This window comes from Monodelphis domestica, chromosome 5 (assembly GCF_027887165.1).
Source record: "Monodelphis domestica isolate mMonDom1 chromosome 5, mMonDom1.pri, whole genome shotgun sequence".
Classification (NCBI taxonomy): domain Eukaryota; kingdom Metazoa; phylum Chordata; class Mammalia; order Didelphimorphia; family Didelphidae; genus Monodelphis; species Monodelphis domestica.
Window position 1 is genome coordinate 219,590,718 of NC_077231.1, and position 15,498 is coordinate 219,606,215.

General features: G+C 43.1%; 1 protein-coding gene across 2 annotated transcripts in view; it reads left to right on the forward strand.

Moving 5' to 3' along the window:
- The first annotated feature begins 372 nt into the window (after positions 1 to 372).
- Positions 373 to 15,498, forward strand: part of ARHGEF5 (Rho guanine nucleotide exchange factor 5) — a 32,955-nt gene continuing 17,829 nt past the window's right edge. The window contains exons 1-2 of one of the 2 annotated variants that reach the window (XM_007504506.3): positions 373 to 1,235; positions 10,814 to 13,985. In XM_007504506.3, coding sequence (XP_007504568.1) covers positions 1,104 to 1,235; positions 10,814 to 13,985 — 3,304 coding nt within the window. In that variant the 5' untranslated portion in view covers positions 373 to 1,103. Of the gene's footprint in view, positions 1,236 to 1,433; positions 1,889 to 10,813; positions 13,986 to 15,498 lie in introns of those variants that run through there. The other variant, XM_007504505.3, reaches the window with a different exon arrangement.

A 15,498-nucleotide genomic window follows, 5' to 3' on the forward strand; every position in this document is an offset into this window, starting at 1 on the left:
TTGGCTGTGAGATATCAGACCATGGAATTAAATGTAGTCAGAGGAGGACTAATAAACTGACTGAAGTAGGTTAAAAAAATTAAGGCAGATTCAATAGAAGTGAAAAGTGGGAGAAGAACCAAGTCAGGAAGTTGTAATCAGAGAATCCCAAGTAAACACCCATTGCACCAGAAAGCCTGCCGTGAAGACTGAGGTTCAAATTCTGCCTCTTGACATATATGAGCTGTGTGATTCTAAGCAGGGTCACTTAACCCCTCAATGACTGACCAAACTGCTTTGAAACAGAGTTTCCTCACCAGGAAATTCCCTCTCCCAGTTCCTATCTGTACTAATACTGATTGGCTCATGTGCCCACAATTAAAACGCATAATGCCAACTCTCAAAGTTGTCACAAGAGAGCAAGGTATACAAATACAGAGAGCCATAAAGAAAGAAATATATTCAAATACTAATGCCCAGGAACAGAGACCCAGAGGCACGAGGAGGGAGACAAGTACGGACGCAGAAAGACTTACGGACACATCCTTCAACACAGACCTGGAGAAAACTAGGGAAACTACAAGAAAGAGAAATACAGGGCACGAAGTCAGCCGCGGGCATACAGTGAAACAAAAACACTGACATGCGCATGCACTAAAAAAACGGGATGCATAAACACACCTCGAAACGTTTATCGATATGAACAATCAACCAATAAGCATTTATTAAGTACCTACAATGTGCTAGTGCACCACGTCAAAAGGCCAAAAGGAATCAGCTCCCCCTCCCCCCGCTTGCCCTCAAGGAGCGTTCGATCTGGGCCGCGAACGAGTACGAGTACGAGTACGCAGACAAGAATTTCCAGAGTAAAAGCAAAATATCCAAAGTAAGTGGGAGAGCAAAAGGCTCACTAGCTTGGGCCAAAGAGCAGGAGACACAGAGACAGCTATGGGGAAAGTCACTAAGTGACATCCCCAAACTCTGCTTGCCAGGGAAGCACAGTCCGAAGGAGGCATAGTCTTAGCATGGGAAGGAAGACAGATAAAAGCAGAAGGCTAACATCCGGATATGGAAAGACACATAGATACTAAGTAACAAAACTCCGAGCCAAAGCAACAATACGAATGTATATATCCCAAAGTCCAAAGGCAGAGGCTTTCACACGTCCAGTCATGGAGAGAGACCGACCCAAAAGCCGGGAGTGGCAGACAAAAAGAAGTATAAAGGAACTGCCTCGGCGTTGGGAAAACGTACAGGTAAACGCAGAAAGCCCTAAAGGCACAGGGACACCCAGTCCTAGCGCGACACTAACCCAGAGAAAGAGAAATTCTTTTCCTGCCTTCCTGCTCCTTCCTCCTCTTCCTCCCCCCTCCTCTGCCTCGTCTCCCGGCCCCACCTCGGCGTCACGCCAAGCTTGGTCCTCGATGCCCCAGACCGCCACCCCCACCCCCCTCAATCCTCCCGCAGTCCTGTCTTTCTTTTGCCATCTTCTCCTTTCCCAACTCGATCCATGCTCTTCCCACTTGGCTGCTGCCGTCTCTCTACACAGCCCTGCTTGTTCCCAGCCCCACCAAATCTCTCTTCCTTTCGCTTGCTCTCTAGACAGCCTGCCCCCTGGCTCCCCAGGTTCCTCTTGGGGCCCCAGTCACTTTCCAGGGCTGACGCCCTGCTCCTCACACACCAATGAGGCTTCAACATAGATGGGTACCGTCCCACCTCCAGGAAGGTGTGTCCCGGGTTGCCTCACCTGAAACTTCCTAGGCGCATGAGATCCCTCCCGCTTAGGGAGGGGAGGGGCAGGCTAGGCGGGTGGGGCGGCTGGGGCCTGAGTCGGGGACTGCCGGCAGGAGCTGGGACCCCAGTGGCGTTCTTTCTGCCTAGAAAGCCCGGACCATGTGACACTGACCAGGTGGGTGCTCTCCTCCTCTTCCCCTTGCCCCCGGCTCTGGCTGAGCTCTAGTGAGGCGTCCGGGGAAGTGGGGAACAGGGTGGCGGGGGGAAGGAGGCCCTCCCAGCTGGGTCTCTGGGAGCTGGCTCCGGAAATGGGGGGGCTGGGCAGATAGGCAAAGAACTTTAGGTGTGCTAGTGAGTTCCCTGGGGAAAGGAGAGAAGGAGGACGGAAGGGAAATGCTCCAGTTTGAGAAAATTCCCCCCCAGGGCTCCCAACACCGAAGCGTTGTCCAAACAACAAGCTCTTCTCCCATCTCAGAAATTAGGGCTCCCACCTGGGATCTTGGGCCCCAGAATCCCTTTACCAGAGATCTAACCACCATAATGAGGAAGCCCTAAAACACTCTCCCTAGAAATATTTCCCTCTTTTCCTTAACCAGGCCTGGGGCCTCCTTCCAAATACACACACACACAGGCCGGTACACATACTTAATACATCCATCAGGATGCTTCAGCTAGAAATAAGAGACCCCTCCTTTTCCCCATCTCCCCTCCTCAATTTCAGGTTCTGGGAGCTCCTCCCAAAATGTACTTCCTCCAAAGCCTCATCACCAGAAACACAACACAGCTTGCTGGGTAGCCCACTTCCAAGAAGACACTTGCTGGGGCAATGAGCCTGCCAAGAGTCCAATTCTCAGTCCACACTTGGCCTTGAATTACTACTTCCAGACGAATAACTCCTCCTGCCTTCATGAAAGTGAACTCTGGCCAGGGTTAGGTTGTCCTGTTGTCCCTGACAAATTGAGAGAAGGAAGAGGAGGAGGAGGAGGTGGTGGTGGTAGTGGGAGGAGGATTTTTGTTCCTGTCTTCCTTCCTCCTTTGCTTCCCCCATGGGTGCCTTCTTTTGCACTTTTAAGTTAAGTTTTGTATGAGGTAGGGATGCCTCTTGTAGGACTCTCCCTAGATCATAAGACAATAGATTTAGCACTGAAAAGGATAATTGAGACTACTGAATCCAACACCTCATTTTACTGATAAGGAAACTGAGGCAAGGAGAAATTAAATAACTTGCCTTGAGCCACATAGGTGGTAAATGAATTAGTCAAGAATTGAACCCAGGTCTTCCTGCATCCAAGTCCCCCACTCTATCCATGAATCCACTCTATCCAAACCCTTTGAGTACCCCTTCTTCTGTACCAGCCAGTGTCCCAAACTTCCTGTTATCTTTGTACCTCAGATATGAAGGGACTTCCTGCCCAGGCTTTAACATGCAACAAATTAGTTAAAACGGCCTAAGGACTCCAAATAGAAATAATCCTCTTTAAGCCCAGGGAAGTTTGTGAGAGGGTGCTTGGAGGGAGCAGTTCTGCACTGCAGGTATGAAATGTGTGTGAGGATGAGAGAGGAATGTAGATAGACAATAGATCCTGGCCCAGAAGAGGAATGGATAGGGATGTCCCCAAGATGGGGAAAGATTGGTATTATCAGTGTTTGTGTGTGGATAGGGCTGTGTCAGGTTCTGACTGGGGACCAGGCAGGCTGGTTCAGCAGGATTCATCTTCAAGACTTGGACAGTGTGGAAAATTCAGTATATCTAGGTGTGTGGAGCCACGAGATGTCACTTTGAGGGGTCTTATCCCACCTAATGACACCAGGGTCAGAGAAGAGCCATAAGTGGCACGATTAGGTAAATGTCAACAATGCCATTGACAGTATTTCATGAGACTGGCCAGGGAGCAGTAATACCCCGGGCATATGAAATGTCTTCAGATAAATCAATCTATCAGTGAGGGAGCGTTTATTAAATATAGTCCAGGCATTGGCTAAATACCAGAAATTTAAAAGGGGGGGGTAGGGTGGAGGGGCAAAACTATGCCCTACCCTGAAGCAGTTTACATTCTAATGGAAAAGACAATATGTAAATAGTCTTAGCATCTAGTATTTATTGGTCAATGACCGATGTGACATAGAAAGTATGTATAGAATGAATAAGGATAATTTTATACTGGTTTTTTGGTGTGGGTGGAATATTTTGCAAATTGGGTCCAAGAAGTAGATAGTGAATGAATACTGTGGTATCTGATTTCTATAAGGGTTATCCTTTTGATTTCACTGGGAACTGTGACCATTAATCAATCAATCGATCAGCAACCATTTATAATTAGGCTACATAGGCAGACTTGGGGTATTCTTTTTTGCAGCTGATAAAAGTACCTTCTTTTCTTGGAAGTGGGTGTGGTTCCAGAAAATCTGGGCTGTATAGTTATTGTCTTCCACTAGAGCCCTATTCAAAATACTCTTCTGCATAAAGATATGGCAATGACCAGTTCTGAAAGCCAACATCAGCTAATCCCAATTTCTGGAAGGTCCTATATCAAGTAGAGGAAATCATTCACTTATAAATCCCCCAAATTGGAACCTCTGCCAAACACCATCCTAACTGAGGTCAAAGAGTTTGGCCATCAGGGAATTATACACACACGTAGCTACTAAACTGTGGAAGAGGTATGTACAACCTGTGTTTGTGGAGGAGAATGAAACAGGTCACTAGTCTTCTGAAGTATTGAAGTTTAGGCTGGCCTCTGAGGCATATGGAGACCCTGTCAGGCACTTCCGGTTCTAGATCAAAACAGTGTTGCACATGGCCCCTAAAAGGCAGATGGTAAATGCATGATCAGGTAAATGCATGATCACCCTTGGTGTCTTTGGTGTGTACTTTTGGGTCATATCACATTGGTGTCTTGCAAGTAAAGTCAGAGTCGTCGTATATGACCTAGAGAGAGTAAATGGGGATCCCATCACACATGTTGCAAATAAGGTAGATGCAAGCTTGTCAACACAAAATGTCCCTAGACTGGATACCAGGTGGTTAGCTATAAGGCAGAGAGTAGGTGATATGTTCCTGTTCATCTATGAGAAAGAAACTTTTTTTAAAAATAGAGTCATTTTGGAGGAGGTCTTCTCTATGGCAGGGTTTCTTGGGCTGCAGTCCATAGATCTTCCCCCCTTCCATGGATAGATTTCAGGGGGGCACGGGGGTCGGTGAACTTGTATGGGAAAAATCATTATTTCAACATATTCGGATAAGCATATATATATGTGTGTGAGTGTATGTATCATACATATATGTCATTTTATGCATTTATAAATGTTATTCTAAGAAAGGATCCATAGGTTTTAAAGATTGCAAAAAAGGCTAAGAACCCCAGTTTCATTGTATCTGCAAGATAGCAGGAAATCAAGTCACATTCACTGACTTCATTGGCTTAGGGGTTGTTTCATTCACATTATATGAAAAATGATTGATGTCATGTCATATGATATTTTCTAAGGTAGCCTATTGTTCCTAGAGTCTTCAGTGTTGATGGTATGGTTGCAGTTTTTCTATACCCAGTACCTTTGGGATTGTTGGAATAATTTTCTGGGCATTATAGACGCTATGTCATAATATCCTTGGAAGAGGTAGGAAAAGAGTCACTACACGTTGACTTCAGCTACATAGGGATTATGCTCATCTCTTTGGGATATAAAGAGATCATTTAAGAAAACCAGCTTTAGGGGGCAATCAGGTAGCTCAGCAGATTGATAGCCAAGCCTAGAGATAGGAAGTCCTGGATTCAAATATGACCCCAGACACTTTCCAGCTGTGTGACCCTGGGCAAGTCACTTTATCCCTATAGCTTAGCCCTTATAGCTCTTCTGTTTTGGAGCCAATACACAGTATTGATTCTAAGATGGAAGGTAAAGTTTTTGTTTTTTTGTTTTGTTTTGTTTGTTAAGAAAGAAAAGATAAACCGACTTTAGACTCAGATAACCTGGGTCAACGCTTTGCCTCTGTCACTTGTTGTATGGCCTCAGACAAGTCCTAGAGTCTCAGTTTCCTAGTATGTTAAATGAAGTGTTGGACTAGATGTCTTCTAATAGCTCTAAATCTATAGGATTAATGTCATATACTAACATTGAATGAATGATAGGACCTATACAGCTGTTGGAGCAAATAAACAAGTGGACTGGACAAAAACGAAGGGACATCTAGTATCTTCTGTTGCTGAAAGTTATGACAAATGGACTGGACAAAGCCTACTGGACAGAGAGGGGACTAGATAGTGTTGATTAGTGTAGACTTACATGGATTAAATAAGGACCCAGTCTTACATGTTTCATATAGCATCTGTGGAGTTGATGGGGAATGTGCCATACATACTGTTTTTGAAATGGGTTCACAAAATTACAGAATTTTCCAGTTGGACAGAACCTTGACAGCTTTCTAGTGCAAAGCATAACCCCAAAAGCATGCCCAATAAAATACTGCCCTCCTCCCAATAGAAGTCATCCAACCCCTGGCTTGAAGCCCTCCAATTAAGGGGAAACCCTAATCTCTTAAGGCAGCTCATTCTACTTATAACTTACTGTAATTATTGGGAAATTTGCCCTCACATCAAACCTGAATTTGACTACAATTTTTCCATGCATTGCTTCTAATTCTTCCCCTTAGTACAAGTAGGACTAGATTAATCCCTTTTCCCTGTAACAGTATTTGAGAACTATTTTTTCCTTTACTTGAGTATTCTATCCTCCAGGCTAAATGTCCCCAGTTCCTTCAACCAATTAGTCATTGGAAGTAGCTAGGTAGTACAGTACAGAGTGATGGACTTGGAGTCAAGAATACCTGAGTTTTAATCCTGATGCAGAAACTTACTAGCTATGTGACTCTAGACAAGTCTCACTTAACTTTTCTGCCTCCATTTCCCATCTGCAAAATCGAGATAATATTAGCACCTACCTCCTAGGTGTTTGTGAGCACCGAATGAGAGAGTAATTATAAAGCACTTAGCACAGTGCCTGGAACATGTAAGCACTATATAAATGTTAGCTATTGTTATATGACCCTAGACACATCACTTAAGTGGTCTCCCTCATTTTCCCCATTTGTAAAATTAGGATAATACGTCTCCTACTTCTCAGAGTTCATGTGAGAATAAAATATTTGTTAGACCCTTTGCAAACCTTATAATGCTAGATAAATGCTAGCTATCAGCCGTCAATCAATAAACATTTTAAGTATCTCCTCAGTATTGAGCTTACAAGTTTTTAAAGTGAGATGATTCCTTCCCTTAAGCTCATATTCCAATGACTTTATATTCTGAACTCAAGGCTTCCCATCAGTTTGGTGCCTGCTGCATGCTTTTCAGCCCATACAGGTTTTTCATAAGCTGCTGTGCCCCAATATTAATACACTTGTTGGGGCACAATAATTTATGAAGGATCCTTATAAGCAGTACTACTATTATGCTTATTTCCTAAAGTGATCAGTAAAAATGGAAAGGGACCTATGTGTCCTAAAATATCAAAAGCAGCTCTTTTTGTGGTGGCAAAGAACTGGAAATTGAAGAGATGTCCATCAGTTGGGGAATAGTTGAATAAATTGTGGTATATGATCTTGATAGAATATTACTGAGCCATGAGAAATGAAGAGCAGGTTAATTTAAAAAACATGGAACGATTTACATCACAGAACCCATGAAATTATAAAGAATGAAATGTGGGGCAGTTGGGTGGCTCAGTCCATTGAGAGCTAGACCCAGAGACAGGAGGGTCCTGGATTCAAATGTGACCTCAGACACTTCCTAGCTTTGTGACCCTGGAAAAGTCACTTAACCCCCATTGCCTAGCTCTAACTGCTCTTCTACCTTAGAACCAAACACAGTATTGATTCTAAGATGGAAGGTAAGGGTTATATACAGCAAACAATATATGTATTATTTGAAGAATGTCTTGTGTATGATCACTTCCAGAGAAAGAACTGATAAATAGAAATAAGCAGGACATAGTTTTATGTGTACATATATCTTTTTGTCAAATGATTCCTTCTTTAACAGAGGGAGGAGAGAGAGAGAGTTATGTGGGTATTTTAATGTAGCAAACAAACAAGTAAAATACATTTTAAATTTAATAAATAAATAAACTGTTGTACCCAAGATAGTACATACTTCCTTAGGTGTAGTCTGGCCAGAGCAGAGTAGAAGACTCTTCTCTCCTAATTCTCCATCATCATTCCTTTTTTTTTCATCAGCCCAACATCACATTAGGTTTTTTTTTTAAGCTACTATATCACCCAGATGACTCATATTGAGCTTTCAGTCTCCCCCCCCAAACCACAGATGTTTTTCAGACTTTTAGTACTGTGATACACCGTATCTGTTTTTGTCTACACTTATGTGAATATATGTTTTCTCTTCTGATCAAACAGGACTTTCCCAGGCAAGGATTATGTCCTTTTTTGTCTTTGTATCCCTAATCTAACAATTACCAGCAACTAAAACACCTAGAATATAGTAAACATTTAATAAATGCTTGTTGGTTGATTACCTAATCGGGTAGCAAGAGCCCTATGGGTTGAATAGGATCAATATTTTTAATGTAGCTGTAGGACTGTCAGAGGCAAGGTTCTACTCAGTGTCTCTGAGTTCTTCAGGAATCTGTCTATCTATCTATCTATCTATCTATCTATCTATCTATCTATCTATCTATCTGTCTGTCTGTCTGTCTATCTGTATGACTATCTGTCTATCTGTCTATCTGTATGACTATATGCCTCAGAACCAGGTAAGGGACATGAACTTCCCGATATTCCTAACTGAAACCATGGGTTTATGCAACTATATATACTGAAAGGGAGGATGAGCCCTTGTCATGTACACGGGTGGTCATGTCACGCATAATGCCTCCTGGATAATTAAGGATGTAAACAGCTAATGAATGCCTTGTGGCCCACCGCTAACCTATCTAGGTGAGTTTATGAGTGTCCATATCATTCCTTAAGTCATTCTTCTAACAGGTATTTCACAGGACCCCTGCCTGATGAGTATATGAAGTTATCTGTCTGGAGATTACTCAGGGCTGTTACCCTATCATGTTTGCGTGTGGATGAGTCTGTCATTTTCTTTGTCTGGTTTTTAGTGGATAGGGAGCAGGCAGGCTGGGTGAGAAGAGCTGACTTTCAAATGTGGGCTGTTCTAGGGAGGACATATAGCCACATATTACCTGGTATTTAAAACCCTTTAGTAGTTCTTTCTCTGGTTAATGATGTGCTCAATTGGCTCTGCTGCTTGAAATATCAGGTCTCACGTTCCCTAGGTCCTTTGGTCTAAAGTCTTCCATATAGCTGATAATGACCTTAGGATTCTGAGTTAATGGTATAATAATGAACATTTCTATAGCTCTTAGAGGTCTTGCAATGCATTTTACATAGGTTATCCCGTTTGATCCTCCATTTGAACTCGATACCTACATTTTGGCCTCTGCATAGTATCTTGGACCTCGCCTGAGTTTCTGAGCCTGAATTATATAAGTAACTCCATTACAGCTATCTGTAGGAAGGTTACAAAGCTTCTCTCTGACAGTGTCTCCTGTCTTCAAATTACCTTGTATTTTCTTACCTGATTCCCTAGGAGACCTTAATCATAGACCTCATATTTTTGTCTTTGCTCCTCTGTATTCAGCACAGTGCCTCCTTACACGTAATAGGTGGTTGAAACACATCTGATGAATTGGATTAAATATTATGTGGTGGTATCAGCTGTACCAGACAGTGTCTGTAGTTACATGTGTCTTTCACCCATGATGTCCTTTGGATAGTTAAGTACGTAACCAGCTAATGAAATTCTTGTGGCACACCGCTAACCTATCCAGGTGTGTTTATGAGTGTTCATATCATTCACTTAAGTCATTCTTCTAACAGGTATTAATTGAATACCTAAAATGTACAAAGCCTTGTACTGGGTTACATGGGGGCCATATGGGTGAATAACAGATATCATCACCCTTAAGGACTCTTCAGTCTTATGAGGGAGCTGAAGAGCCTCATCAAAGACACAGGCACACAGATCCACAATGACAAAGTAAATAATAATAAATACTACAAGGAAGAGATGACTAACATACTCCAGGGATTCACAGGAATGATAAATTACTTGTGCCTGGGAAATTTTTAAGGAAAAGAATATTTGGGCTAAGTCTTGAATGGTGGATAGAATTTTGACAGGCATTTAGGAGTGAAAATTCTAACTGGGTGAAATGAATATTGTGAACAGTGATACTGGGGCAAAAGGTTTTTGAGACTACCTAGACAGCATGCCAATTTAAGTGAAGCATCAGAGTGACATGAAAGGGAGGAGTGGACTGGAAAGGTGAATTGAGATCAGATCATAAAAGGCCTTAAGTACCAGGATAATCAGTTGGGGTATTTGGCAATGAGAGATCATTGAAGATTCTTAAGTAATAACATAATTGGAGTGGTGCTTTGGATAAATACTGTTGTACCAGTGTTCAGAATGGATTAGAGGAAGGGAGATATTGGAGATAGGAAGACCACTTAGGAGATTATTATAATAATCTAAACCAGAAGTAAGAGGAGTCTGAACTAGAGGAATAGGGAGAAGAGAGAAGGAACAGGATCTGCCATGGAAAATGGGTAGGAGGTAATTAATATAATGGATGTGAATACATCTATTGTGGTTGGATGATGAAGACATACATTGCTGGATACTTTCAGTTTTGAAAAGTGACCATTCAAGGAACAGAGAACAGATGTCTCCTTTCTTCCTTCCTTATGGCCCCTATGAAAGGCAATATTTCATAGACTGGTTTCAGGATAAGGATAATTTGGATTCAAGTGCCACCTCTGATACCCACTGGCTCTGTTAGCAACTGCCTAAAGCAAGTCAGTTAACATCCCATTGCCATAGGTGATTCTCTAAGATTGTAAATTACAGAAGAGTAGCCTGTCTGCAATGGTAGAGGGAGTTTCCTCTTCTGAATTTCTTTATACAAGTGTAATAACCTCAGATCCAAACCAAAACTCAAGATAGTTAAAAGCAGCATAGACCTCCCCAGCTTTGCCTCTTCTTTTTATTGGGAAATGCTGACCTTTTTTTCTTCTTAGGAATCAGCCCTGATGGAGGCTGAAGAGCCTCCTCATAGAGCATCCACTCCAACTACTACTCTGGAGAATCTCCATGTCTTTCCAACATCCCTTATGAAGAATAGCTGTATCCCTGGTTTGGATCCTGAAGCAGCAGAGACAGACAATCCTGCCTGGGAGTGGACTGAGGATGATGATGATGTCTTTGGGGCTCAACGGAGAGATCTGAGTAGTCAGAAAACAACTGAGGAGACACCACCCACTCTTTCCCAGGAAGATTCTCCAGCTTTGGAGCCTGACAGTGGAGATGTTGTGACTGCAGAATCAAGTGTTTGGAGACCTTCAGGGCTAGCATCCCAGGGCCTAAAAGAAGTACACACACCTTTCCTTCCCACAGAGAGCTCTGTCTTGCCCACCCTGGTTGAGAGCCTGGGCATTGGCTACATCCCTGATGAAATAAGTAGCAATATTGGGTTGAAATATTGGTCAGAATTCCTGAACTCTCTGATGGAAACAGAGAGGTCAGAAGCTAGTAACATACTGGAGAAAGGAATCTTCCTTCCCTCCTCTACTCAGGCTAGGTCTTATTCTCCCCCTGAAGAACCCAGTAGCCTGCTCTGTCATGATGCAAGTAGAACTGTCCAGCAAGAAGGGAAGGCCCAGGATCAAGAAAGGAAGGAAAATGGAGGGCATCAGAGACAAGAGAAGGCCACAGATACAGGGAAATGGTGGAAGCAGAAACAGTGGGAAAGAGAACAAAGGGAACTTGAATGGAATGATGCACTCTCAGGAAAGCAAGCACTGGATGTGGTAACATGTCTTCATGGACCAGTGGGAGAACAAGGACAAGAAGATAAAGGACAGTTTGATTTGGTTGTGGGAAAACAAAAAGGAGAGACATTTAATAGGGAGGTGAAAGATCAGAATCACAGGGAAGGGTACCAAGGAGAAAAGGATGCAGAAAAGCAGGGTCATGGGAAAGTAGAAGAGCAGAAAAATCAAGAAAATGAGTTTTTAGAGGAACAGGGAAAGGTAGATCATTATGATACGGATCAGGTATTAGATGAGAAACAGAAGATAGTGAATGTAGGCAAGGAAAACCAGGGAACTATAGAGAAACAGTCACAGCTAGAGGAGGAAGCTAAGAAAGAACAGGGGAATGTTGCTGAAAAAACAGAGGCAGAAGAAATAATGACTAGTGAGAATGACAAGGTTCAAAAGCATTATGGTCCCTTCCCATTGATATCAGTTGTGCCAGATGCCAATGTTTCATGGAACTCTTTCCCAGAAGACCCTGTTTCCACTGTCACAAGATCTATCACTCAGGAAGGGATAAAAACTGAGTCATCTAGAGTTGAACTCTCCATGTACTCTTCCTGCCCAGACTCTGCTTCAAGACCTAGACAGGGGGCATCAAGATCTTACCAGCCCATACCTCCTCACAATCTGTCTGGGAAATATTCTGAGAAAGAAGCAGATCAAAATGGCTGGGAAGAAGAGTGTGGCCTAGGAGATGGAGCAATGCCTAACTCAGGGAAGAAACCTACACCTCCAAGGCCAATTGCTATAGTTTCTAGGAAAGATACCTCAACTTCTTTCAGTTCTACCAAGAAGGATCCCAACACAACCACTTCTTCATCTTCCTGCCCCCCAACCTTTCCTATAGGAGATTCTTTGCTCCCATCTTATTTGTCAGAATTCCCTAGATCCTTTTCCTTTGAAAAAGAATTCCCTTTTGACCACTGGGACCCTGATTCTCCCTTGAACATTCTCCCTTTACCCTCTTCTGGAGAGACTCCCTTGGCACCACATGGCAACTCTGACTGGGCCAATGCCCTAAATGTCCAAGACTTTTCTGAGGAAACTATCCAGTACTATGGGAGTAACTCTGCTCCAAGTTCTTATAGGGAAGGGCAATCTTACTATCTGGCCCAGAATCCAGCCTCCTTTCAACACTCAGAGTTGGCTCAGAGGGTCCCTGAACCTTCTATTCACAGTGTTGATATACCAGGAAGAGAGGGGCAGGCTAGACTAGAGCCATCTTCTGACCCTTCCTCCTTAAACCAACCTCAGGAATTAAACTCAAATTTACAGAGGCCTGATGCCACCCATAGCAAAAGTCCACCAAAAAAGGAGGCCCTCATCTCAGGAGGACTTACTATCCATGATTTCCCTCCCTCCTCATCCATGGTAGAAATGGGACTACATGAACGACTCCCCCCTCTGCCACTACGGGAGCGTCACAGTCATCCTCCTCTGGTGGTACGACCTAGTATTCATCTTGCCAAGCCTCCTACCCCAAAACGGTATAGCCACCCTCCCATCTTGGCCCGAGTTTCACCAATGCCTGGCTCCCCTGAAGGACCTTCTATCCCTGTTAAGGCAAGACATAACCGACCTCTGCCTTCTACTCCAGTCACAGATACTTCCCACCATATTCAAACTCCTAGGCTGAGGTACAATAAGCCCCTCCCCCCCACCCCAATCATGGTTCAGCCCTACTATCCTCCCACATCTACCACCTTAAGTAAAAAAAACAAACCACTTCCCCCTGTTCCCATTTTGGAACCTGACCCCAAGCCACCTCCACTGCCCCCAAAGGCTAAATGGAGAAACAACAGTATTCAAGGGACACCTGGGAGTACCGGAGATCAATTGAGGTCCAAACCTGGAGGAAACCCAGAAGTCCCTTCTCCTCTCTCTGCTGGACATGCCTCTTGGCCTCCAGCTGTGGACAGACCAACAGATTCCTTGACCTCTCCTGGCAGGAATAAAAGAGAGACATCTTCTCTGGCTTTCAGCAACATGACAAACTTCCTTCTGCTGAGTCCTTCTTCCTCTGCCTCTTCCATGACCCAGGAGCCACAGCATCCCATCCTAGGAGGAGTCCAGGATGAACATGGACAATCAGAAGGGACTAAATCTCTCCCCAAGAAGACTTTGAGCAAAGGAATTCTACAGAGAGAAGGCAGTGGATCCCGGAGGTCAGATCGAGGTCTGACATGGCAGTCAGAGAAACCCAGTCATCCACCTTTGGAAAAAGCATCCAGCTGGCCACACAGGAAAGATCCAGGGAAATTCTTGGAAGGGAGTCGTGGGCACTCAGAGAGTCCTGCTGAGGGACAAAACAAGACCAAAGGATGGAACCGACAAGGCCTACGCAGACCATCTATCTTTCCTGGGGAGGTCCAAGGTGAGTGGTGCAAAGGCTATCATTCTATATATTCGACCAGTCATAGCAAGCTAGATTGAAAGAGGAATGGGGTACTATTTAAAGAAAACACTGTGGGTCCTGTTGAAACTATCTTCACCATAACAACCTGCTGTCCTCAATTGTTCCTCTTATACCTTTTCCTTCATATCCCACGTGCTCTTGACATGGTTTCTTGTTCCCATCCTACACAGCTTTATGTCTCCTCTCTTCTTTTAATAGCCTCCACTGTCACTTTCCTTACTCTCACATGATCATATGCTTCTTCCTTCACCAACGTCCAACCCACAAATTCAGGCCATTAATGTGAAGCCTGGTGATCATATTAATAGCCTAACATTTGTATAGCACTTATTAATGTGTCAGGCACTATGCTAAGTGCTTTACATTATCTCATTTGATCCTCACAACAATCCTGGAGGTAGATGCTATTATTATCTCATTTTTTAGATGAAGAAGTTAAGGGAAATAAGATTACGTTACTTGCCCCCAGTTATACAGCTAGGAAGAATCTGAAGCTGAATTTTAATTTCGTACTTTCTGACTGTAGGACAAAGACTTTTATCCCTTGTGCCACTTAGCTTGTCCTCTGTCACCTTACCAGTCCGTCTCTCCTAGGGAGCTCCCCAGGCTCTAGTCCTAGTCTTGAATCACTCCAATTTTTAGACCTTCAATCTTTCTAGAGTGTACTGCCAGTTGTCATCCTCTTTGACTTAACTGAATCAGAATTCTCTTTTCATTCTTCTCTTCCCCAATTTTTCTACTCTTCTAGTTAATCAAGCTCGCATATTATCAGAAACTCAACCCTTCCTTCAGCTCCCAGCTTTTTTTCAGTAATTTCCAGAGAACAAAGAAAATAACTCATCTCCTTAAATCCCCCAGAGGTGCTTGGGTGAATAGTTTAACCTCAGGGACCTCATGTAGACCAACTCAACACCACATTCCATTTTAGAATTTAGTCTAGTCAGGAAAAACTTCAATTAAGTGCTATCCCCATCAGAATGGTGCTTATATTTGTGTATTGCTCACTAGTTACATACCCAATGTACAAAACACTTCAGTATTTCCTTAATGTGACAGTAATGGTTTTCTTCTTCATTTCTTCAGACATAAATACGTGGCTGCCATCTGTCTCCTTTCTTAATCCTCGGGATCCTATGTTGTCCCTTGAAAAGGAAAGTTTTTATAAGTGGATTTCCCATCACTATCTTCAAAAAGATCTGGATGACTGCTTATTGGGAATAAAAGAATCTCAGAATTGGAAAAGATCTTAGAAGTCATCTAATTCAATCTCTAGCTAAATAGGAATCCCTAATGGATATTTAGGATTCTGCTAATCTGGGGTGTCCCTATTTTTGACAAAGACAGGCTCTACTAACACACACAGAGACACAGGCAGAGAAAATTTACTCATAGATTCACCTACATATAGAGAATGTATATGAATATATATAGTATATATAGGTATGTGTGTATATATATTTACATATATATA